The sequence below is a fragment of the Sarcophilus harrisii genome, chromosome X, assembly GCF_902635505.1.
Source record: "Sarcophilus harrisii chromosome X, mSarHar1.11, whole genome shotgun sequence".
NCBI lineage: Eukaryota > Metazoa > Chordata > Mammalia > Dasyuromorphia > Dasyuridae > Sarcophilus > Sarcophilus harrisii.
Genome location: NC_045432.1, coordinates 42597576 through 42624573, shown reverse-complemented (window position 1 = coordinate 42624573; position 26998 = coordinate 42597576). Strand labels below are relative to the sequence as shown.

The following is a 26998-nucleotide window of genomic DNA, read 5'->3' as shown; positions in this document are numbered from 1 at the left end:
AGCAAATCATCTTATGAGTCTGGGTCCTTCCTAGCATGATATCACTGCTTTAGATCAGTGATATTCTTTCTCCTCTCTTCTATGGCCTCCCATCAGAATCAAATGTAAAAGCCTTGGCCACCCTTTGCTCGGGGCTGGCTCAGTCCCTGAGCCTCAGTGAAAATCTAGAAGCCCCCCTCCACCCGCAGTCAGGCTCAGTGGTCTCCAGATTCATTTCTGTCTCTTCCCAGGAGCCTGAATGCAAGATGTCCCATTTTGTTTTTTTACCTCTGCATCTTGTAACCGACATCTCCATTAGCAACCAGCTGCAGTGAGGTAACAGCATGTGCTCAGCAAAACAGGAAATTAGGTTACAAAGGCTTCCATACAAATATTAATCATTGGTAATGGCTAGAGAGAAGAGTAGAACGCTAGCGAATGACTCTCGTTTAGTCCGTTTTCTTCCCCCTCCAAAGTGAGGCCGGTTTGTTTGTGCCTATTTTATATGGGAGAGGGCTGTTTTTGATGTCTCAAAGGCAGAATCTTATTAGTCTGGTAGGTCACATTTTGAGCTTTGCCAGCACACTCAGGCGGGCTGCCTATCTCAGCATCGAGGCGAATCTCAGCAGAGGAAATTGAAGCCGCTTCTCAGAGGCAACTCCAGGACGCTTCATTCGACTGATCACCAATAGCTTGTTTAAAAGTTGGGGAATAGTTCTCATTTATTCTTTCCTCACTTATGACACACGAGAATTTCCCCACTGCAGAGTTCCTGCCTGGACGGGCGATGGATTTTCAGTCTTAAGCCATTAATCCTGGAAGGACTTGTTTTTCCTTTCCAAGGTTACCTGAGTTTTGGCAGCGGGAGATTTAGAGCCTGCCACAGATCCATGCAGGGGGGAGGCATTTTGGACCAAGGGGGTCTCCACCTGGGCATGACTTTTAGAAGCAATGGGACTATGAAGAAAAGTTTTTTCCCTGTTGTTTTTGGGGAGTGGGGAAGAGCACTGAATTTGGAGCTGAAAACAGCTGGGTTTAGATCCTACTTCTTCTCCTTACTAACTTAGTGACTCACTTTACTTCCTCTAGACTCAGTTTCTTCAGCTGTAAAATGGGTGAAATAATACATCCCTCACAGGACTGTCATAAAGGCTCAAATAGGAAGATATGTACAAAGTTCATTGCAAACTTGAAAGAACAATTAAACTGCCAATTATTATGTTTTATATAATGCACTTCAAAATGAAAGTTCCCTAGGACAAATACATACTGTCCTACTATTTTTATTCTTCATCCTTCAATGAGCCTTTTCACAGATGGATGAAATGACATCTTTACAGTTTATTATTTGGGCCAACATGATTGGCCAGCCCTGATGGCAGTGAGCACCGAACAGTTGTGGCCGGCTGTTGATTCCCAGTGAGAGGCAACACAGGACTCCCTGGGCAATCTTGGTTGTATCTTTGCCCTCATTTTGACTTCCCCAGGGCTCTTTAGACTTTAAGGGTCACTTCAAAGTGCTACTTCCTCGGGGAAAGCCTTCCCTGGTCCACCTAGCTGTCAATATTCACCCCCTGTCTCAAAGAGCTGATATTCACTTATCTATGTGCATCTTGCTTCCCTCCAGTAGAGTCTTTTGAGGGTGCAGGCAGTAGGATTTTTGTGTTCATATCCTCAGTTCCTAGGATCTTCCTAACTAGAATTAAGTTTGAGGGAGTGGCTTAAGGTCACTCTGGCTGAGTGACTTACCCAGGGTCTCATAGCTAGTAAGGATCAGAGGTGATATCTGAATACAGATCTTCCTGACACCCATCCTCGGATTTGCCATACACTCCCGCCTTTCTACCTTGCACATACATAGGAAGGTGGTAATATTTCTCAAATTGAATTCAATTTACCCCCTGGTGAGATTGCTAGATATCAACGTAGAGAGAGAGCTAAGTTTCAAGGCAGGAGATATCTGGATTCAAATCCTACTTCAAATACTTCTTAGGTCACAGTCTCCTTCAATCTGTTTCCCAATCTACAAAAGAAAGGGGTTGGACTTGAAGGTCTTTAAAATCCCTCCCAGCTCTACATGTGTGGTTCTATGATCTCCGATCCCATGATTCAACACAGAAAAGTCTGCAGGAGCTGTCGGGCTGCCAAGTCAAGGGATGCTTGTCCACAAATGTTCAAGCAAAAGTGGCCAGCAGGCGTCACTCCTTGCTGCCTTGCCTCCATGTCTCTGTACCTATTTTTAGAAGAGAGGGGAGAAGAATGGCTCCCTGGGGGCCAAATAATCCCAGCAGCCACGGTGGGGTTAAAAACATCTTGCAGATGGCAAAGTTTGAAAGATCATTCACTTAAGTTGCTGCAGGGACACTCCTGGTTCTTGGTAACGTCTTCAATTTCCTCTGCTGAGATTCGCCTCGATGCCGAGATAGGCAGCCCGCCTGAGTGTGCTGGCAAAGCTCAAAATGTGACCTACCAGACTAATAAGATTCTGCCTTCGAGACATCAAAAACAGCCCTCTCCCATATAAAATAGGCACAAAGGAGCCGCTTCTCAGAGGCAACTCCAGGACGCTTTATTCGACTGATCACCAAACACTTATTAGGCACCTACAGTGTGCCAGATGCTGTGCTAAGTGCCAAGGAGACAAAGACAGAACAGTCCCTGTCTTTGAGAAACTTATGGCAGAGAGTGGGGCTGGTGTGAGTGGAAACAAGTCTGCTTATACAAATAACACATATTTATAATACCGCATATAAAATAAACATAAGGCAGGTTTCTATGGAAGACATTAGAACTTGGGAATATCAGGATAGGCTTCAGGTAGGAGATGGCACTTCAGCTAAGTTTGGAGTAAACCCAAGGATTCTAAGAGGCAGAGGGTGAAGAACGACTGTATTCCAACCATAAAAGGACTGCCTGGACAAAAACGTGGAGGTGGGAAGTTGTGTGTAAGGAATAGCCAGAAGGCCAGTTTGGTTAATACCAAGGGAAGGGAAGGGAAGGGAAGTCACGTATGATGAGGTTAGAAAGGTAGGTTGGGACCAGGTTGTGAAGGTTATTTCTCTCTGGTGCCAAAGGTAACACTATTACTGACAAGAGGGCTAACTTGATCTATTTGAGATTCCCCCCCTACTTCATTTTCAAAGAAGAGGGCAATGTGACCATATTTCTGCATGTAACAGCAGAACGACTCTCCGTCCTTTCTGAATGCATGAGTTGCCCAATCAACACAGGCCTTTGCTGAAGAGGCACGGCCGGCAGAACTGTCTAGAAATGTTGGCCTAGAGAATTGACTCCCTGCTGCCCAAATGCATGGCACTGATCAATCTAACCAAAGGGTACAGCTGCAAGAGGGACTGAGAAGGTGCCAGGTTCTTGGAACACAGCTTGAAACCCAGGGATTTTCAATGATCTCTGCATTCTCCCAGTCAGGGGCTTATGGAATCATGCTTGGAACACTTGGTCTCTGAGTTTCTGGCTGTTACCACTGATTGAATTTGATTTACTAACTCACAAATAATTAAACTAGCCATGCCAACTGGTGTTGCCCCATGTCCCGAGAGCCTGAGAGAACACTGCTAGGCTTTAAGAAGTTGTGGGAAATGGACAGAGATGAAGAATTCAACTCTAAGAAAAAAAAGAAAAGAAGGAACAAAAGAAACGAAAGAAGAAAAGAAAGGAGGAAGGAAGCAAGGAAGGAAGGAAGGAAGGAAGGAAGGAAGGAAGGAAGAAAGAAAGAAAGAAAGAAAGAAAGAAAGAAAGAAAGAAAGAAAGAAAGGAGGGAGGGAAGAAGGAAGAGAGAGAGGGAGGAAGGAAGCAAGGAAACACGGAAGGAAGGAAGGAAGGAAAGAAGAAAAAATAAAGAAAAAAGGGAGGGAGGAAGGAAGAGAGGGAGGGAGGGAGGGAGGAAGCAAGGAAACAAGGAAGGAAGGAAGGAAGAAAAAAGAAAGAAAGAAAGAAAGAAAAAGAAAGAAAAAAGAAAGAAAGAAGGGGAAAAGAAAGAAAGAAAAAGAAGGAAGAAATAAAGGAAGGAAGGGAGAAACAGAGAGAGAGAGAGGAAGGAAGGGAAGGGAAGGAAGGAAGGAGAAAGGAAGTAAGTTTAAGAGAGTTGAGAATTCCCACACTAGTAGGGTGAAGGTATTTGAGACCGAAGGGCATGGTTTGTCTTTTGTTTTGCTGTGGTGTTCCCAGTGCCCAATAAAGAGTGCCCAGCATCCAGTAGGCATTTAATAAATGTTTTTTTGGATTGAACTGTGGAATTAGGGAGGGGCCATTAGATGTCTTCTAGTTTAGGGGTTCTTCCTCTTTTTGGTGTCCTGGGCCCTTTGACTGCCTGAAGAAGTCCATGGCCCCTTCTCAAAATAATGTGTTTTAATGTATTAAATAAAATACATAGGATTACAAGGAATACCAATTTCCATGTAAATACAAGTTCACAAACTCCAAGGCCTCTGGCTAGTCAAACATTGTTGAGAAGAAGGAATTCTATACTCCATCCTATGTCTGGGGTCCTACTTGCTACTATTCCCAAGAACTCCCCATTCCATGTCAGGCTTCCGTCCCTTTGTATAAGCTACTCCTCATGCTTGGAGTGCTCTCCTTTCTCCATCTCTTAGGATCCCTGATTTTCTTTAGGGTAAAACTCAGGTGCTACCTCCTCCAGAAAATCTTTATTTGACCCTCCTCACTTCTATTTGGTAGGGCTCTCCTACCTTGAGAAATCCCGTGCAGATATCATCTGTATCCCTCAGTAAAATAGAAGTTTCTTGAGGTCAGGATTGATTTTTTTGGTTTATCTGTGTATTTGGGGGGGCCTAGCACCATGACTGGTACATAGTAGGCGCCTAATAAATTCTAGTTGAAACTTAATAAATATTGGTGGTGAATTGATTTGATATGGATTGGAAGGAGAACTAGATATTTTCAGATGATCAAGAATGTTGAAGGATTAATACAGGTTTGGCGAACTTATCTGTAGGACTTTAGAAAATGTTTCAATTTGGACCTGCTGGTTCACAGGACTTCTGGTCTTCTCCCAGCTGATAGCCCGAAATACAGGAACACACCACTTTGTTCAACTCATTCATCTTGCAGAATTGCTTACAGCCTCCATTTTTAATACTGCAGTCGGCATCTGAAAGAGAAGTCAGTTATTCAGTCAATAAACATCTAATAAAGCATTTATTGTACAAAGATAAGCAAAAAGAAAGACATCCTGCCCTCAACGAGCTTATATTCTGAAGATAACTCCTAAAGACACATCTGCAAAACACAGGGGGAGTTGAGAGTAGAAAGTGTCTGCAATGGGCATGCCAGTTCTGTCTGGAGAAGGAGGTTCCTTCTAAGCCAAATAGAGCTTTGGGAAAGAAGTCGTCAGCCAGAGACATGGAGATTCCTTTTGTTTATGGGATGGACTAGACTACTGCTGAGATTCCCTTCCAATGATCATATTCTATGGTTCTGGTCCTAGAGAAGTTTTTTTTTAATTGAAGTATAAGGAAGTTATATATTTCCCCACGTTGCATTCAGTTTAGACGACAATACCATCTCTGGGAAGACCTTGGAAGATTTAGTCTGGAAAAATTCAGAACTCAGAGGGGATAGAGTGAGATTATAGATTTGGAAATGGAACAGACCTTGAAGCTATCTAGCCCAACATGTTCATTTTACAGATAGGGAAACTGAGAGATGAATGTAAGAACTGTCTTCAAGTATTTGTGAAGAGGGATCAGACTGGTTCTTCTTGGCTCCAGAGGGCAAAATAAGCAGGATGAATGGTAGAGGAGGTGGAGAAAAGGAGATTTAGACTTCAAGACCACTTGGGCTCTCCCGAAGGGATGTGGGCTGCCTTGGGGGGAAATGAATGGGCTCTTCTTCACTGGAGAACTTCAAGAGAGGGAGTTCTCATTCACACATGGCTTCTGACTGAATCAAGAGCAGCCAGGGACTTTTGAGGCCATCTAGACAAATCAAATTATTTCATTATTTCAGGGGAAAACTGAAGCCCCAAGGTAATGATGAAGAAAATTTTTTTATTTAATAGCCTTTTATTTACAGGTTATATGTATGGGTAACTTTACAGCATTGACAATCGCAAACCTCTTCTTCCAATTTTTCCCCTCCTTCTCCCCAGCCCCTCCCCCAGATGGCAGGATGACCAGTAGATGTTAAATATATTAAACTATAAATTAGATACACAATAAGTATACGTGACCAAACCGTTATTTTGCTGTACAAAAAGAATCGGACTCTGAAATATTGTACAATTAGCCTGTGAAGGAAATAAAAAATGCAGGCAGGCAAAAATAGAGGGATTGGGAATCCAATGTAATGGTTCTTAGTCATCTCCCAGAGTTCTTTCTCTGGGCATAGCTGGTTCAGTTCATTACTGCTCCATTGGAAATGATTTGGTTGATCTCATTGCTGAGGATGGCCAGGTCCATCAGAACTGGTCATCATATAGTATTGTTGTTGAAGTATATAATGATCTCCTGGCCCTGCTCGTTTCATTCAGCATCAGTTCGTGTAAGTCTCTCCAGGCCTTTCTGAAATCATCCTGTTGGTCATTTCTTACAGAACAATAATATTCCATAATATTCATATACCACAATTTATTCAGCCATTCTCCAACTGATGGGCATCCACTCAGTTTCCAGTTTCTGGCCACTACAAAGAAACCCCAAGGTAATGAATGATTTGCCTGATGATATATGGCTAGTTAAGGGACAGAGCTGGGGTTTCAGACCCATGTGTCCTGACTCCAAATTCCGTGTTTTCCTTACTATGCAGCAGCACTGCTAAAAGGTAAAGCAAAATAGTAAATATTTTCCCAAGGGGGCACTACAGGGACTGAAATTCCACCCAGTCTCAGAGATAATTCCCAAGGATTGTAGCTGTTTTTAATGAATATGAATGTGACTTTGGACTTTTCTTAAAAGAAAAAAAAAGACCTTCCTCTGCTCTCACCACCCGCCCCACTCCATTCCATGCTGATAACCTTGCCTATTTTCCCCTTCACTTGGTATCACTTTATTTCTACCCAGAAATGGGGAAGTGTACAGCCAAAGCAAACAAGACCTGGAGAGAGTTTTCAGCCAATCTACAGATGAGGCGAGAGGCTGACGATGGAAAGAGCCCTTTGTCCCTATCTGGGTCACCCCTCATCCCCCAGCTCGGTTTCTGTGTGATGTGACTGCTGTGGTCATTTTCCACCTTCATCTTTGCCCTGCACATTCAAGGGGGCCTGTGTTGATAGTGAGTGATGGAGTCATTGGCAGAAAGGGTTCTAGGCTAGGAGCCAGCGATGGGAAGGCGTGTGCCCTTATCCTATAACTGCCTGTCTTCTCCAGAAGATGACAACATTGGTTGCTATCCTAACCCCTCTTTAATCTTTAATCTCTTCCTACCTACAGGTTTCACCATTGCTTTCCAAAATTTTCAAGTCTCCCTCAAATTTACAAAGTTAGAAAAATTCTCTCTTCACTAGATTTTCCTACGACAAAGCTACCTCTCATCTATTCCTGAGCCAAAGATCCTAGAAAAAGCTGTCCACACATGCTGCTTCACTTCTCCTCTTCTCCCTCATTCCTCAACCCTTTGCAATGATCTCTTATATATTAAATTTCCTGGTCTTTTTGCCAGGCCTCATCCTTCTTTGTTTACCCAACTGTAGCTTTCGGCCCTATTGCCCACTCTCTCCTCTAGTCTACTGTCTTTCTCTGCTGTCATGATACTCCTTTCACCCGTGTTTCATCACCCATGTGGCACAGCTGCACTGTGCATAGTCTCCCAAGGTTCTGTCCTGGGCCTCAGTCCTTCTTTCTCTCCATTCTCTCTTTGGGTGACCTCCCTATCTCCTATAGGATGAGTCCCAGATCTCTCTATCCAGGTCTGGTCTCATTTCTTCCCTGGACTCCGGCTCCACGGCACCAATTACTTAGTGGATATTTCAAACTAGATATCCCAGAGACTTCTTGAAGTCAACATATCCACAACAGAGCTTGTTTCTCTCTTTCCCCTCAATTCATCCCTTTTCAGAACTTCTCTATTTCTCCTGAAGATCTCACTACCTTTCTAGTCTTCTAGTTTCTTAACCTGTCTCTTCCTCAATTCTTCACTGACCCTTACCCCATACATCTAATTCGTTACCAAACAACATTTCTACCCCTCAAACGTTTCTGAAACCCTATCCTTGCTCTCCCCCTACATAGCTTTCCCCTTAGTTCAAGCCCTCTGCACTTATTGTAACTCTCTTGTTTAGTCTCCATGCTTCAAATCTTTCCCTACTCTAATCCATGCTCCATACTACTAACAAAGTGATTTTTAGGTATAGAACTAACTATATCACCCTACTTATTCTCCTACTTTCTCAACTCCACTGCCTCCATATTGCCTCTAAAGTTAACTGTACACTCCTCTAACTTTTTGAGTCCTTTTACTTCCTGAAATTCTACATTTACTCCTAGTCTCTTTGCATATTCCTCTGCCTCCCATAGCACTCCCCAAATCAGTCCAACTGGCCTTTCCATTCTTTGTACCTGACCCTCCATTTTCCATCGTCATGCCTTTGTCCAGGTTATTCCCCCTTCCGGGAATGGCCTCTCTCCTTTCCTCCATCTCACAGAATCCCTCTCTTCCTTCAAGACACAGCCCCTAAATCACCTCCTGCATGAAGCCTTTCCTGACCTCTCCAGCTGCTACTGCCTTCCTTCCTGAACTACCATTAAAAAACTATGTTGTATTTAAATTTCTTTTGGATAATTAGAACACAAGCTCTTTGCAAGTAGACATTGTTTCTTTCACTATTTGTAGCCCCAGAATTTAGCGTATAGTAGATATTTATTCAATACTTTTTGGTTGGTTAACTGAATTATATAACCTGGGGCCAGTCTCTTTATTGGCCCTTGATTTCCTTCTCTGTAAACTGAGGCAGGTGGAGGAAAGCTGTATCAGACCCTTATCCCTGACATTCTGTGATTCTTGAAGAGCTCACCCTTTAAAATACTGCCTCTCGTGGAGCATCCTTCTCCTTTCCATCTCCCCCTTCCCCCCAAACACCCCAGGTTAATACAAGATGCCTCTGCTCATTCTCAGTGACTTACAACCAACTTTATGATGGGAGGGTTTATGTTCCCAATTTCTCCTTTTCCTTTTATCTAGTCCTCTTTCCTCTCTGACAATAACAACAGAAAGGCTTTCTGGGTAATGAGGTCACCTCAGAGTTCATTGTTGTTATTCATTTAGCAGAATTTGCCTAATTCCCAATAGCTCCACAGCCAGCCCTAAATTGGAGAAAAAGCAGCACTGTTTAGAAGAGTGGAAGTCTTCATATTTGAAGTAGAAATGCCAGAATACAGAATACAGAAACCTGTCTGCTATGAAATATGTATCCCTCCCAGCTGATCGAGGGATTATCAGCTCTGTACCCTTGAAAGGGTAGGCAGGTAGGTAGCATGGCAGATAGAGCACCAGGCCTAGAGTCAAAAAGGCTCATCTTCCTGAGTTCCAATCCGGCCTCAGACCCTTACTAGCTGTGTGACCCTAGGCAAGTCACTTCACCCTGTTTGCCTCAGTTTCCAAATCTAAAATGGGCTGGAGAAGGAAACAGCAAACCAGTCCAGTGCCTTTGTCAAGAAAACCCCAAATGGAGTCACCAAGAATTGGACACATAATTGAAATGACTGAACAAATGAATATTTTTGAAAGGGACGTGGCAGTAGGGGTGCAAGAAAGGCCATGTAAGAGGAGCAGACACTAGACTGGCTCTGCTCCTGGCTAGCAATATAACCTTGGGCAGGTCCCTGAACTGAGTTGCAAAATGAAGGGACTGGGGTAGAATCCACTCACTAGGTTATTTCTAGGATCCTTTCCCAGCCTGAATCTATGCTCCTCTGATGTGGGGCAAGTCACTTCTCCACTCAGGGGACATGAGAGCTGAGAAGCCTGGATGTCCTCCATCAAGAGGTTAAAGTAGTTTGTCTTATAGGTCCCTTCCAACATTCAGTGCTTGTCATTGGGTGGGTCTGCTGCCTAGGGTCATGACAGTGATCTCAGTCCCTTCTCACATATTCCTCTGCATAAGGGGAGCAGAGTCCCAGGGGAAAGTGGGAAGGGGAAACCTAAGAATTTTTTTCTTAAAAAAGGTCACTTTAGACTCATGTGTATCGTCTATTGCCCCAGCCTAATCTCCTTCTTGCCTTAGTTAAGCGTGACAAAAATATATTTATTTCTATGCTTCTCTGGTTCCAGTAGATATGCTTTTATTATTATTATGTTAAAAGTACTATATAGACTGAGAAGATATTAGTGCTGGAAGAGGCCCTAGAGCCATCTTCTTCATTATACAGATGAGAAAATTGAGGCCCAAAGACAGTAAGTGATTTGCTCCTTTTTAACTCCTTTATAAAACTTCCAATCAGAGGACTCAAGATGAAGAAAAAGACGGATGTTTTCAGACATGGCCAAAGTGGGAATTTGTTTTGCTTGACTGTTGCAAGAGTTCATTTATTTGTTTAGTTAAGACTGAGAATATGGGCTTGTTCTCCCTCCAGAAAGCAAAAGGAAAGCAGGTCATTAAAGCATTTAAAACAATGCATAGAGGAGAACAGAAGGCCAGAGAGAATCCCAAACAAGCAGGAGGGTGGTGGCTCTTGAAATTACATGTTGAATTTATTCTATATTTAAAAAGAAAAGCCAGCTATATACCCCAGTGATTCATAGTTTCATGTACAATTCTCTTTTTTCAGTTCAACTTTAGGTAAGAAAATAATTATATTTCACTTGCTGTTTGCTAAAACTTCAGGACAAAACCATAAAATTTCCAAGTAAAAAAAATGAAAATGAAAAACCTCCAGACTTGTAATTTGCTGAGCTGAGAGGAACCTAGAGTCAACCTAGAGATCCATGTGCCACTGAGCCCAGACCAGCTACAGGCCCCAGGAGAGCCAGCAATTACGCTGGCTTTCCCTTGGGCCCCTAAAGTTTTTTTTTGAGACAATAAAGTCATTTAGGAATATTTAATGCTAGGGACCAGTTTCAATTATGCTTTCTTTATTGAATGCGTAATTGGGTTATTCCCTCAGCTCCCAGGCTTTCATTATTTAAGCTGATAATAAGTAACTACTTCAAAGATTTCTTCTTGTTTCTACCTTAAGGGGAGCTGCATTAGGCTGAGGCCATTCTAGAGCAGGGATGAGTGCATTTCAGGTGAATGCTGCTAGCTAGAACGGGAAATGATTGAGCACCCCCCCAAAAAACACCAATAAATAAATAAATGAAAGACCGGAAGCTGTTTTCGACCACTGCAGAATCAGCAGCTCTTCATGCTGAAAGAATGGGCTCAAAGCTGGGACTCAGAGAATCAATCAGAAGCTGGCCTTCCTCCTTCCTCATCTCTTCTCCCTCCTTTTCCCTTTGCCTAATGTTGTATTCCTTTTAATCTGGGGGCAAGGGAGGCCATGTTTTAAAGAGAGACAGTCTTCACATCAGGCTTTCATCCTGCATGGATTTCCTGGTACCTTTATGGTTGACTGTGGCTCCTGGCTTGGTTCTGTTCTCCACACAAACAAGAGGCACCTCCATGTCTATGTCCCTTTGATTCTCTTCCTCTTTTTAGCTTGTATGGTTTCTTATGTCTGCTCATTGTATTCTTTTCTTGGAGGCATGAGACCTGTGAGCCCAAGTTCTCTTTCCTTGTTCTATTTGAGTTTTGGAGAAGAAAAAGAATCATTTATCAGCATTGGATTCCTTCCGCAAGTAGTTTCCCATCTTCATCTAGAGATGGTAAACATTGAGCTGAAGAAATTATGGTTTTGCTTGGACTAGTCCATCACCCAAGCTCAGGAAATAGCTTTTCAGGATGGAATTAGCATTGGGTAGAGGGGTAGAAGGAAGTTGTTGATAACGGTCATAGGATCAAAGGATCTTGGGATCTAGGTATGGAATTGGAAGGGACTTCAGAAGTCATAGAGATCAGTCTCTCATTTTACAGCTAAGAAAAGTGAGGTTCATTTCAAAGAAGTGACTTGTCCAGGATCATACAGATATTAAGTATCTGATGTGGGCTAGGTAGCTGAGTCTTATAAGACTCCCTATCCATAAATATGTTGGAGAAATGCAGATCATTAGATTGATTTTGTCCATGAAAAGAGCACGTAAAAAGGTTCGATGAGGAAGACTTGGACTGTGGAGGGAAGTGAGCGCCAGTCCACCTAACTGAAATTCAGATAGGCGTTTCCCTCGTTCTGTGTGACCATGAAATTTAGCCAAAGAAGCAGTTCCATTTGGCATTTTCTGTGATTCCAGATGGAGGGAATGATTAAAGCTTGTTAAGAATCCATAAGATGCTTTGCTCTTGGTAGAGAGGGATCTCCAGAAAAATCCAGAGTCTTTGAGGTCAGAAGTGCTCATCATCGTTGTTTTGTGTTGCTCTCTCACACTGCCTGGCACAGAGTAAGCATGCCATAAATTCTGGTAGAATTGAATTACATGTAAGCTTCTTAAGGACATGACTACTTATCACTTTTCTCTTTGCAGCCTTAGCAGTGGGGAGAAGTGGGGGTGGTCAGCAACAAGCAGCGAGGATTACACGGGAAAACATCGTCAAGGAAGTCTTCTGAGAAATGTATGAGTGAATAAGAAGTTGGACTAGTCACATGGCAAGTACGAAGGCTAAGCAGTGGCTCACCTCGGGCTCCATCGATAACTTTATGATGTGAAGAGAATACAGAGAAGGTCCCCTGGCAGCCTGAGTATATTCTTATCCTGTCTCCTGAAGGTGAACTTCTAGGAAGACATGGAGAAGAGTAAGGCATGATGGGCATGGGCGAGCCTCAATTTGCTTCTTTGGAGAAAATGCCTGCCTTGAAGAAATTGAAGCTCCATTGGAATATCATCATCTTCCCAATGCCTTGCACACAGTAGGCATTTAATAGATGTTTAGTACATTAGGTTGAGCTGAACTGACAAGTCCAGTTGCTCCAAGGCCATCTTAACAGCCAGCAATCAGTAGTACCCTGTAGTTTGGTGCTGGAAAGGTAGCCTGCAGACAAAGGCTAGGTTTCTTTGTTACTTCCAAAGCTACCTCGGTGTTCTTGGTATAGCCTCCGAGTCATTGTGTATCCTCATAAGGACAATGTGATACTAGGCGGTTACCTCACAGAAATCACAAATGTAGCTGATTTTTTAGAAAGCAGCAAGTAAACACTGTGAATTATATTGTTGTATTTGCCCATTTTGTGTGTGGAGCTGTTTCTTAACAGGAATCAATTCTGGATGGTATTGACTTACCTAATTCACAGTTCTTTCCTTCATATCCCTTTCTGCACCAGCACTCGTAGGAATTGATTTCATCCTTGCAAATACCTCCATTTAAGCAGGGATTAGACTCACATTGATCTCCATCTTTGGGATTGAAAGAATAGCATACTGAATTAGCAGAGAAGCTACCCACAGAACCCACTTCTACCCCTCAGATTCCCAAGTACGCAGAAGGGAAAAGCCTGTATTCTATATCTATAGAACCACTGATTTGAAATACAAGCTAGTTGCTTGCAAACATTAATGATCTCAATATTAGGGGGTTTCTAGGAGAATTCCCTAAGGAATGAAAGATATCCTAGTGTTGTGAGAGGAGCAGTGAATTTGGAGTGTACATAAACTGAAGATGAGAGCAGAACGTTAGAGGTGGGATACCTCAGTAACTGACACTCTCCCAAGGACAGCCACCAGATCTTTTTACAAGTCCTCTGGCTCTCAAGGCTTCAATTACACTTTAAGGTACACGGAAAGGACTTATATTTGAGCCCATGGAGAATCAAGACTTCTTCTTCCATGTACACATATATACACCTAGACCTCCCTCTGGTCTTCTGCACCCAGTGCCGCTTCTTTTATACAATGCTGCTTATCTTGTAGAGATTACTCATTCACTTAACGGTGCTTTTACCTAGACCTTCATGTCTCAGTCAGGTTGCTTGAGACTTAGGGTACTGCCATTACTATAAAGCTCCAGGTAGTGGGAAAGCTTTTTTCATATTCTTCCACTCTTCCAATGCCTCCTCCTAGCACTCATGTGGTTAGTCCTGAGTCCTTGAAGACTGTGCTAGGGGAGCACAATCTCTGGCAGCTGCTACCAAGCTAAGAAAGCTTTGGGTTGGTTACACGTCTGTCTAACAAGGAACCATCCTGGTTAGGGTTAGAGCAGCTCATCAGCATAGGGATAGTTACCTACTCTTCCACTCCTCAAAATTAAGAATCTTTAGCCCTTTCCCCCTTGCTTTTAGTCCCAGAATAGGGACTAATAATATACTAATACCACTAATAGTGGTATTAGTCAGGCTGACTCCTTTATTGAATTTCTCAATCCCCTTTCCCCACTGCTTTCTCTAGGATACTGTTCTAGACACATCCTTCCTTCATGTATATTCAATCTTTCTCCTTCCACTGCCTCTTTCCTGTCAATCTATAAACATACAGTCATAAACAAAAATCTTCCTTTGGCCCTTCCATGTCATACAGCTACAGTCTCATCTCTTTTTTCCTATTTACTGCTAAATGTCTATACTCATTGCCTCCAACTCATCAAATCAACATAAAGTGGCTGCTATCTTTGCAGGTTTTTTCTGAGTGTTCTCTTTAAGGTCACCAGTGATCTAATAGCCAGATCCTGTGGTCTTTGTCTGGCCCCATATTCCTTGATCTCTGTTTAGCATTTTGCAATGTTAACCATTCCTCCCACTGGATACTCTCTTTTCCTTGGTCTCTGAGCCCTTTCATTTTCCTGGTTCTCCATTTGTTTCTCTAACTACATTTTGGGTAGCCCCTTGCTTTTTATCTCAACTCCATAATATAGGTGATTCCCCAAAGTTTACCTGCAGCTCTCATTTCTCTCTACATTTTTCCCTTTGGCAATCTCATCTGCTTTCGTGGCCTTACCTACCACCCCTTGGTTGGGAATTTCCAAACTGGCCTCTAGCCCTGATGTTTCTTGTATACTCCAAACCCAAACTTCCAAATGACTATGGCACTTCTTCATGAAGATGTCTCAGCAGCATCTCAAACTACTTATGTCCCAAACTAAGCTCATTATCTTTGCACCTCAACCCAATTCTTCCTTAAGGTTCTACTATTTTTGCCTCTAGCACACTTGTATGTGTAGTCTTCCATGGCCAAATCCATGGATTATCTTTGAATTTTTCTTTGCCATCGTTTTTCGTATCATCAATTACTGGGTGCTATCGATTTCCTCCCCCTGTTCCCCACCACCACCACCAAGCAGCTCTCTCCTCTGCCTCCTCTTCCCTATTCCCATTGCTGTCACCCCTAGTACACAGCCTCATCCTGGTCTGCACTCCTTTACAAGTCATAGGATTTTACTCCTGGAAGGGACCTTAGAGGACATCTTGTCCAATCCCCAATTTTACAGATGATCTAGAGCTGGAAAGGATCTAAGGACTCATCTCGTCTAACTCCTTCACCGGAAGGGAAGGTGAAAGGACTTTCCCAGAATTTGTCACACAAGACCAGAGGTCTAGAGCTGAAAGGGACCTCAGACATCATCTAGTCCAGCCTTGCAATTTTACTGATGAGGACCAGAATGGTGAAGTGATGATTTGCTCAGGATCCTCTCCTTCTAATCTCCCTTTTATATCACTGCCAGAATAGTCCTTCTTTTGCATCGATTTGTTCATGTTAGTCTGCTGAAAAATCTTCACTGGCTCCCTCTTTCCTGCTAACTTGTGGCTGGTGTTTGAGGACTTCTCTAGGAGATTGACGCCACCCTGCCTTTCCCAACCTGTCCTGTTCATCTTGTGCTCTTGACCCATATTTGACTTTTTCTCTCTATGCCTTTTGTCCCATGGGGCTCTCAGTGCTGTGCCGGTTCTATCACTTCACCATCCCTGCCACAAATCCTTGCCTCAGCTCTGTGGGCCCAGTGCAGGGACTATCATTCCTTCCTCGGGGGAAAACCACTCGCCCCAATTAGGCGATCACATTCCCCTATGCTGCTTGTCCCAGTGCATGTTTGTCCAAATGCTCTAATTTCTTTTGATTTCATGAGAGCAGTGACAAAAGATGGTAGCACCGGTTTATGTTCTCAGCAACGCTGGGAACTTGTTTCCAAACAAACTCTGTTAGCACTTTCCATTAAGGGCTGACTCCTCTGAATTATTGAGGATGTTGCAGCGAAGGGCCTGGGCTTCCAGCCAGCTCTGCAGCCACTCAGTGGCTGAAGCAGGGCCTGGCAGCCAGCCTTACTTCATCTCGCCTTCAGTCTTCCCTTAGAGGCTTGTTGAGGTTTGCTGGGGGAATCAGGCAGAACTAAAGGTTAAGAGGGGTTGGAGAAGAGGGGTTGGTAGCTCCCACCAAATGAGACATTCTTCTGGAGAGCTGCTAAGTCACTCTTTACTGAAAAAACTCGGTTTGGATAAACAGTCATGGAGTCATCGATGGACAGAGTCAGAAGGAACCTTGGAGTTCAGCTTGCCCAGCCATCTCATTTTACAGAGAAGCTGCTAAGTGGGCGAGTGAATATGTAATGGGAATAGGGGTTTGATTTGCCTTTACATTGCTAAAGGGAACTCCCAGGTGAGGAAACTCCTTCTACAACCTGTCCTGTACCTTAAAGTCTTAGCCAGTTGGCTGAGGGCGCTAAGAAATTGGACAATTTGCTTAGGATCAGTAGCCAGAGGGGGTTCTTGAACCCAATTCTTTCTGGCTCTTGAGTGCATCTCTCTCTATCCACCATACTATGTGGTATGGAATATGGGGGGGGTATGGAATAAGGATAGGAGCTGAATCTATGTTTCCATTGGCTTAGGGAACTGAAATATCCTTCTACAAATGAAGATAAATACCTGCAATTTAAAGTTATTAGGTAACTTCAAGTTAAAGGTAACTTAGTTAGCATCGAGAGATAACCAGCATGGCCTACAGGCAAGACAGAGTTTGAACCCAATCTTCCTTCAGCTTGCCAAGCACCTTGGATGTATTCTCTCCTAACATAACTCTGGGAGGTGATTCAGAAGGGATGGTGGGGCGGGGCACATGGTGACTAGAGTGCTGGGCTTGGAGACAGCGTCTGAGTTCAAATTTAGTGTCTGCTACATAGAACTTGTATGAGCATGGAAAACTCATTTAGCTTCTCTGCTCCTCTGTGTCTTCATCTGTCAATTGGAGATAATGCCTGTGGTATCTACCTCACAGGATCGAGCACCAGAGATATATGTCTAAGTCAGGGGTCCTCAAACTTTTTAAATAGGGGGCCAATTCACTGTCCCTCAGACTGTTGGAGGACCGGACTGTAGTAAAAACAAAAACTTTGTTTTGTAGGCCTTTAAATAAAGAAACTTCATAGCCCTGGGTGAAGGGGATAATTGTCCTCAGCTGTTGCATCTGGCCCACGGCCCAGAGTTTGAGGACCCCTGGTCTAAGGTTTACTTGGCAAGCTACAAAGCTAGGTAAATGGTGGTTTGGGTTAAGTTCCAGCCCCATTTTACAAGATCAGACTGAGGCTGCAAAAGGTTCACTGGCTTACCCCAAGGTCACAGAGCTGGCAAGTATCTGAGGGGGACTCAAGGTCCCTGCCCACCAAGGGTTGTACAAGATGACACCGCTAATTAGTTAGTGGCTGAAGTGGAGCTAGAATCCTGGCCTCTCGTGTTCTTACTGGGGACTTACTGGGGACCACTGAATGGTGGTCTTCTGTAGGTGCTCTTCCATCCAGCGATACTGGTCTCCTTTCCATTCTGTGTCTCATCTCTAGGCATATTCTTTGGCTGCTTCCCATATCTGGAATGCCCTCTCTCTTCAACTCAGCCTGGTGGTTTCCTTTAAGCCCCAGCTAAAGCCCTACCTTCTAGAGCCTTCCCTGTATTGGGTATTTTCTGTTTTTTAAATAATAGAGCTAAATAGAATAAATAGAAATAATATTGTAATCATTATTGATCCTTATTATATGATTCTTTAACTCTTTGTTTCTCCCATTGGATTGTGAGATCCTGGAGGGTGGGGATGGCCTTTTGCCTTTGTATCTTCAGGACTTAGGATGGTGCCTGGCACACAGTTGAGTTCTTGTTTAGTCATTTTTCAGTTGTGTCCTATTCTTTGTGATCTCATTTAGAGTTTTCTTGGAAAAGATACTGGAGGGGTTTGCCATTGCCATCTCCAGATCATTTGACAGATGAGGAAACTGAGACAAACAGGATAAAGTGATTTGCCCAGGGTCCCCAGCTGGGTTTGAACTCAGGTCTTCTTGCTTGGAGCAAATTTATTGATGGATTGCAGTATTGACCAATGAGACAAGGGATTAGAACAATTAGCTTGTAATTTCCATCTCCTCCTCTGTCCCTTGCAATTTAGCCAGTGCCTATGAAAGGAAGTGGCAAGGCTAGAGTTAAAAAAAAAAGAATGGCACTTGAGACTTAAAAGTGCTGGGTGTCTAGCTCCCTCACTTTCTAGCTGTGTGACCCCACCTCTCATCTGTAAAAGGGGATAATAATATTTGCACTCCTGACCAGGATCATCTGAGGAGTATGTATAATGATCTTGCCAGATGCCTCTGTCCCAGTTCTCAGAAAACCTCCAGTGGAAATAAGACCTCCCAGAAGGGTCTCAACCTCAAAAGCTGGGTCAGAGCATGAATGAGGCCGATGGGTCGGCATCCCTTTTGACAGCATTTATATACGTCTCATCTGTTTTACAGTGAGAGGAAATCAATACTTACCCACATACTGCTTCCAAAATTCAGTCTACGAGGAAAAGAGAAAGTAATAGAAGAAAATAAATGATGATGTCATTTATCTCTTTATATATTTAAAACAACTTTCATTGATGCTTTTGGTTTTTAAATTGCATTCATTTCTGGATATATTCCTCAAATAGAATGGATGCTTTTCTTGTGATAAAGAAAATCACTTGAACAAAATGATTCCTGATACGGTGATCATGTCTGATGATATATCTAATTCTAACCTCTGGACTGAAGGTGAGGAAGATAAACTGGAGCCCAATTATATCAGATCTTGAGAACAAATTCTTAAAATGTATACCCTGGAAATCATCAAACACTCTAAATCTGGGCTTGATTTGTTCTTTTGTTGATTTTTTTAAGTTCAAAAAGTGATAGAGAAAATATTTCTAGTGAGGTTAAATGGAAAAGTATGCCGAGCATATTTTTTTCCTAGAAATCTGGTTGTTAAACACTTGCTAGCATATGCTTGGCAAAGTAGATATCATTGTCTGTTCTTTGAGATCATGAATGGTGAATTTTTTTAACAACGCTTTAAAATCTATTGCATTCAAAATCTGCCATATTCCATCATCTACATTGTCCAGGAAATTGTTAAAACTATTATTTTATCTCACACTTGTACAGATTTGTGCTTTCATCAACGGGGTGCTCCTTTCTCCAACATAGATTTGGAACCCCTTCTGTTAACTTGTTCTTGTGAGTTATCGTGGTCCTACTCTTCCCCTCCAGTCCTTCATTTGTGGCCAACTATACAGCAAGGAAACTCCTTCTCCATTAAGCTGCTTCTTCTGAAACCTAATAAAGCCCACTTCGCTGAGACCCACCAGGGCCGGAGTTCTACTGGCAGAGCCTTTCAGAACTTTGGAACAACTGCATACCATAACAAAGAATGGGAAGAGAATGGGAAATACTTACTGTCTTTTCTGTGTTTTCAAAAACTTCTCGAGCCTCTTCAAAACTACATTTTTCTTCATTGCATTCTCTTTCAAGGTTTCCTTGAATAAATTCTTCCAGTTTACCTGAATTGTACCTCTTTGGCCGACTAAGAAGCTTGGTGGCATTTTTATGGTCCAGAAAAACTGAAATGAAAGTCAAAAAATATATTATAGGCATAAGAGAATCGAGATTAGAAAGAATAGTCCCAAGATAAAATTTATTTTCAGTCCAGATGAGCCAAAAGGCAATTTGCCATCAGGACCCAAAATGCCAGTCTTCCCATGGGAAACTTATAGAACCCATCTTTGGGAATTAAAATTTTTCTTTTAACCAGGGCCTTTAGTACTAAAAAACACTACACTTCCTTTTTTGGTCTGCTGTTCAAAAGAAATCATTAAATTAGAACTCATCAGATCCTTGCTAATCACCTTGAGGCAATGCAGCATGTTGCTTCAGTCAGTCAATGTGCCAACATTGAGGATGCAAAGAAAGACAAAAGGTGATATTTTGTTCAAGGATCTTATCATCTAATTGGGGGGGGGGGAGAGATGATGGGCAAACAATTCTGTACATAGAGGCTATATACAGTAAAAATAGGAAACATTCAACAGAGGGAAGGCATTAGAATTAAGAGGGGTTGGGAAAGGATTTTAGCTGAGACTTGAAGGAAGCCAGAAGCCGGAGAGAGAGTGGTCTGGGCCTGTCTAGTGAAAATCCCAAGTTTAAAGATGGAGTATATTATTTGAGCATTAGCAAGGAGGTTATTGTCACTGGACGGAAGTGTATGGGGTGGGGGTCAAGAATATCAGAAGTCTGGAAAGGTAATGGGAGGTTAGATTGCAAAGAACTTTGGATGACAGATTTTTTATATTTCATCCAGGAGGTCATAGGGAGCCCCCGGAATTTGAGAAGGGGGAGGAATATGGTCAGACCTGGAAGTAAGGAAGATCACCATGTCCTTTCAGAAAGCAGTGGCCCAAATATTTTGGCTACACATTCCTGAAAGGACAGGTGCTTGGTGGAGTTTTAGCTTCAGATCAGCCCCTTGTCACTCTTGTCAGTGCCTTTAGGGGGAAAAGGTTCCCTGCATCCAGATACCCTGGGCACTCCTCCAGGCTTCAGGAACCATTTATATTTTGATGCCTTTGGAGGACTGAAGTCCTTTTAATATTAGTTAAAGAACTGAGACTTGGATAGATGTGAAAACACCGAGGCACAAAGATTTCTTGGCTATGGGTACTGCAGCCCCAGACTGTCATCTTCTTAGTAAATGGAATGCATGAGTTGCTAAGGGTGAAGCCATTCATTATCTACCACTCGGTCCTCTGGGGATGAACCTCAGTAAAGGCAGATTGGGCCTCTTCCCAATTCATACTCCATGCAGCTATCCAATTGATTTTTCACTAACACAGGTTTGACCATTCTACTTCCACACCAAATATCAATAGCTCCCTTTTGCTGCTAGGATAAAATACAAATTCCTCTGGTTGGTGTTGAAAGCTCTTCACAATCTGGCTCCTGTCCATCTTCCCAGAACCTTACTCCAGAATCTTACTCTTGTTCATGTTATGTATATTCTAGCCTAGCTGGATTATTTGTTGTTACTCAAGTCCATTTCATCCACCACCTCCCTGCCTTTGCACCTATCCCTTGACTGATATGATCCCCCTTTTCGTCTCTACCTCTTGGAATCTTTTCTCTCACAATCGCTTTGTTTTATTTTGCATTATTGTATAATGACTTATTGTGAATGTCTTGATTTCTTCCTAGGAGAATGTAAGCTTCTCATTTTTTTCTTTAAATATTTTATTTACTTGTGTCAGTCTCCCTAAAATATTATGAACTTTACTTCTTTTTTCATTTAATAGTATTTTTTTTCCAACCACATGTAGATAGTTTTCAACATTCATTTTGGTAAGGTTTTGAGTTCCAATTTTTTTCTTCCTCCTCTCTTTCCTTCCCCTCCCCAAGACAACAAGCAATCTGATATAGAGTATCCATTAGAATGATTTTAAACATATTTCCATATTAGTCATGCTGTGAAAGAAAAATCAGAACAAATGGGAAAAACCATTAGAAAGAAATAAAAGGTTAAAATAGTATGCTTCAATCCGTATTGTCGCCTTAGTTTTTTTTCTGTATTGAATGACATTTTCCATCCCAAGTCTATTGGAATTTTCTTGGATCATTGCATTGCTGAGAAGAGCTAAGTCTCATAAGTGATCGTCCCATAATCTTGCTGTTACTGTGTGCGATGTTCTCCTGGTTCTGTTTATTTCACTCAGCATCAGCTCGTCTCCATCTTCCCAGTTTTTTTCTGAAATCTGCCTGCTCATCATTTCTTATAGAACAATAACATTCCTTTACATTCAAATACTACAACTTACTGAGACGTTCCTCAATTGATGGGCATTCAGTTTCCAATTCCTTGACATTACACAAAAGAGCTACTACAAACATTTGTGTTTGTTCTTTTCCCTCTTTTATAATCTGTCTCTTTGGGCATACAGACCCAGTAATGGAACTCCTGGATCAAAGAGTATGCAGTTTTATAGTCCTTTGGGCATAGCTCCAAATTGATCTCCAGAATGGCTGGATCAGTTCACAACTCTGCTAAATGTGCATCAATGTCCCAGTTTTCCTATATCCTCTCCCACATTTATCATCTTTTCCTGTCATCTTAGCAAATGTGATAGGTATGAGGTAGTACCTCAGAGTTACTTTAATTTGCATTTCTCTAATCAAAAGAGATTTGGAGCATGTTTTTCATATGACTATAGATGGCTTTACTATCTTCATCTGAAAAACTTGTTGATATTTTTGATGGTTTGTCAATCGGGGAATGACTTGTATTCTTATAAATTTGACTTAATTCTTTAATGTTTTAGAGATGAGACTTTTATCAGAAACACTGGCTGTAAAAATTAATTATTTCCCAGCTTTCTGCTTCCTTTCTAATTGATTTTGTGCAAAAACCATTGAATTTAATGTAATCATAGTTATCCATTTTGGATTTCATAATGTTCTCTATTTCTTGTTTGGTCAGAAATTCCTTCCTTCTCCAAGAACCTGACAGGTGAACTATACCTTGCTCTCCTAAATTGCTTATAGTATTACCCTTTCTGTCTAAATCATGAACCCATTTAAACCTTATCTTGGTGTGAGATGCTGATTTCATAGTTTCTGCCATACTATTTTCAGTTTTCTTAGAAATTTTTGTCAGTGAGTTCTTATCTCAGAATCTAGAGTCTTTGAGTAAGATTTTCTTTTTTTCTTTGTCCCCCAGTATCTTTCAATATGACTGGTAAATATTAGCTGCTTAATAAATGCTTATTAAATTGGTTAATTGGTTTTCCCCAGATGAAAGACATATAGTCCACTGGCATCCATGGGATCATACTAGAATCATTTTCAGGTTGGCACACACTCAAACAGAGCTTTGAGAAGCCAGGCCCTCTCTCCAACACATCCCAGTGAAACAGCAGAGAAGGATGGTACTTGGGGGGATGTGGGTAGTTTAAGACAAACATATATATATATATATATATATTTAATTGATTTCTGGAATTCTCAAAGATGCCTGAAAGTAAGACCCTAGTTCTTCCCAAGAATAAAGGATCTGAAAAGGCTAGAAGCTCATCAGGTGAACTTTCCAAGGGATTTTGGGTTGGAAACCCCATGGGCATCTCACACTGAATCCAACTAAAATGGGACTCATTTCCCTCTTTAAGCATGTTAGCTGTTAAAGGTACAACTGTCCTTCCTGTCACTATCCTCAAGTCTTGGTTCTCTCCCATCCATTTTCAGTTAGTTGCAAGATTTTGTCAGTTCTATCTTCACAACATCTTTCTGATTGATTCATCTTCTTCTATCCACTTAGATGGTTCTCTTCACATCTCACCCAGAGTAATGCATTAGCCTTCCTTGTGGGCTTCCATTTTCACCCTTTCCTTTTGCCAATCCATCTTCCACATAACTACTAAAATCATCTTTATAAAACACAAGTCTGAATATGTTGCTCCCCTGCTCAAACATCTTTGGTGGCTCCCTCCTTTCTCTAGGGTAAAATACAAACCCCTCAGCAAAATACTTAAAACCCTTCATGGAGACTCCAGTCTCCTGTTCCAGACGTCCCATTTTTTCTTTTCTTGAATTCTATGTTCCAGCCTCACTTGCTAACAAGAATAAGCCACAGAGTTGGCATTTTATCTTCATCTCCAAACTAAACCCCACAACCTATTAAGGAAAAGCACACATAAAAACAAAAGATATACATAGAATAAAAAAGGGGCTAAAAAATACGCATGCGTTATGTAAGTCTATCCCCAACTTTCATATCTTGGCAATGGCTAGCAGCCAATAAGCCTGGAAGACATTTATTCCTTGTCTCTTTTTAGAATCTCTAAGTTCCTTCAGTCCTCCACTCAGTTGTTCTCTCCTAGAGGAAGCCTTCCTTCTTGTAGTACTCTTTCTCTTCTCAAACTCTTCTGCACTTACTAATCGACTCCAAGTCCTTAACCCTTTCTACCAAGTCCTTGAATAATATGGCCTCCATTCTCCACCTTATAGCCTTTAGTCACCCTCCCCTGGATAATCACCAGCTTGTCAATATCCTGATGAAAATATGCTCCATGGATGGACCTCAGAAAAACCTGGGAAGACTTAGGGGAACTGATGCTGAGTAAAGTGAGCAGAATCAGGAAAACATCGGATACAGGAGTAACAGAAAGATTATGTGACGATCAACTGTGATGGACTTGGCTCTTCTCAGCAAAAAAGTGATCCAAGACAATTCCAAAAGGCTCGTGATGAAAAATGCCATTCACATTCAGAGAAAGAACTATGAAGTCTGAATGCAGATCAAAGTAGACAATTTTAATTTTTTATTATTACTTTTTTCTTTCTTATGTTTTTCCCCTTTCACTCTGATTCTTCCTCCACATCATAACTAGTATAGAAATGTTTAACATATGTGTATAGACTATATTAGGTTGCTTGCTGGCTTAGGGAGGAGGGAAGGAAGGGAAGAAGGAAGAAAAATTTGGAACTCAAAAATCTTACGAAAATGAGTGTTGAAAACTCTCTTTCCATGTGAATGGAAAAAAATATTATTAAATGCAAAAAAACCCCAAATATGCTCCAACTCCTAAGCAAGTTCTTAGTCTTGCTTCCCTCCCCTAGATATCTGTATTGAGTACAAAGACTCCTAAAATCTCAACTCCAAGATCTTAGAGACAGATGAAAGTCCTTCTTTTCGAGCTGTGACAGTGGCTATAGGGTTTGCTGAGAAATCTCAGTGTTCTAATGAAAAGTTAAAAGGCAGCACTGCAACCTGCAAACTTGAAGTGGAAAAGATTCTTAAAATAGAAGCAGGCAATTAGACCTTGTGGAGCTGTTTACCTTTCAAGTACCTTGGATAACTTTGAAAGGTAGAGAAGTTTGTCTGTAAACACTAGACGGCAAGTTGGCATGGTGGCTCTCGCTTCACTTGGCTGTGTGGAAAGGAAGGTGTAGGAAAAGTACCAAGGTCGAGTAGTAGGCTTACTAGCTTGGAGTCAGGAAAAAGTGGGTTTCGGTCTCTTTTCTTAGACAAATTGAGGGTACTTGAGCAAGTCTTTTTACCTCTGACCCTTGGTTTCCTCATCTGTAAGGTTCAATTCAATTCAACAAACATTTGCCAAGCTACTTTTGGTGTACCAGGTGCTTTGTTGGCACTGGGGATATGAAGACAAAACCAGTGGCCTCTGACCTCTGGGAGCTTAAAGTCTATTCAGATAAGAATGCAAAGTAAGTGCATAGTAGGGGGAACTGGAGTAGGAAATGGCAAACCACTCCAATATCTTTGAAAGAAGAAGCAGACTTCAAATGTAGTCATAAAGAGTCAGACAAGAATGAAGAATGACCCAACAACAAAACAACCTTTTTCGATTTAAGGGATGATGGATAATTCATTGTATTATAAAACTCCTTGAATGTGGGGACTATCTTTTGCCTTTTTTTGTATTTGGACACTGCCTGGCACATAGTAGGTGATTAATACTCATTCATTAAATTGAATTGTTGCAAGTAAAGGGCGTTTTATTTCCAAGGCCCAAGCCTGACCCCAAAAAAGAGTCTGCATGGGCCTAGTGGAAAGAGTAGTAGATCTAAAACCTGGACTCCAAAGGCAAATTTCAGAATCCTGGAATGTTTGAAGTGGAAGAAGGCTTAGAGGTCACTTATTCTAACCCCCTTATTTGACAAAGAGGAAAACTGAGACTCAGAGAGGGAATAAGGAGTTAGCCAAGATCATACAAGAAGGCAGCCCATGAATTCTGACTCCCAATCCAATACTCTTACTATGCCCTGATCTCTCCTTCCCCAGGCCTCAGTTTCTACTTCTGTCACTTAAGAAAATTTGGCTAGATGATTTTTAAGATCTACTGTAGCCTAAGCAATCCACAATATGTGTCATAGCTAAGAAAACCATGAAATGTTCTGGATGATCAGAACTGATATAAATGAATGAATAACAGAACCCTGACAACAGGAGAAGCCAGAACCTCTCAAGTCACATGCACCCTTGCTATACTTTTTTATCTCATTGGCTGACACCGACATCCTGACCAAATGGGACTTCGTTCCCCCCTAGCCATTTGTTTATGCCTATGGTCAAAAGAAATTGAACAAGACACTAACCTGTGCCTTCAGCACCAAAAAAGTATCCTGAACAGCAAATGATCAGGAGCAGCGGTAAGTCAGTCATGTTCCGACAGCAGCACACAACTTTTGCTTGTCGATTGAGCAAGTAGGGAAGCTGAAAGATGGTTCCAAAGTGCAGATGAAGATTTATTTGCTTCTGGTAAATAGTTAAAAATGCTGGATCCTGAGATTTGGCCCCCAGCCTGTTAAGACAGAGGGGGAAGGATAGCCAGTAGCCATCTTGGATTTACCGGATTTGCTGCTATTCTCTGGGGAACAGCAAAGGAAGGTAGAGATTGTAGAGTTGAGAGAAGAGCCTCCATGCCTCTACAGTTTTCCCCTCTGATCTCTCCTACAGCCTGACACCAACTCCTAGCATAATCACTGGGCCAGAAATATGATCTGGGGTATTCTGGAAGCCACACTGTAATGCCCAGGTTCACCATTAGCCTCCCATTATATGTGCTCAGAATCATCCTCTATTTGGAAGGGCTCCCATGCTTAACATCATTTTTCTGTGCTGAGTATTTCCCTATCCATTACTTCCCTGGGTCTCAACACTCTCCTGTGAGGTGAGTTAGGCCGCCCGCACCTTATTTGGTGTAATCTCCTCTCTTTCCTTAAGGTTGAACAGAAGGCCAGAAACAGCAAAGG

At 42.0% G+C, this 26998-nt stretch overlaps 1 protein-coding gene across 1 annotated transcript in view; it reads right to left on the bottom strand.

Annotated features, from left to right (window-relative positions):
* The window catches only part of F9 (coagulation factor IX), a 43214-nt gene extending 16732 nt beyond the window's left edge, over positions 1–26482 (bottom strand). The window contains exons 1-5 of the mRNA XM_003774860.3: positions 26342–26482; positions 19643–19806; positions 18701–18725; positions 13264–13377; positions 4982–5110 (exon numbers count right to left, since the gene is read on the bottom strand). Coding sequence (XP_003774908.1) covers positions 4982–5110; positions 13264–13377; positions 18701–18725; positions 19643–19806; positions 26342–26408 — 499 coding nt within the window. The 5' untranslated portion in view covers positions 26409–26482. The remainder of the gene's footprint in view (positions 1–4981; positions 5111–13263; positions 13378–18700; positions 18726–19642; positions 19807–26341) is intronic.
* Positions 26483–26998: the final 516 nt, after the last annotated feature.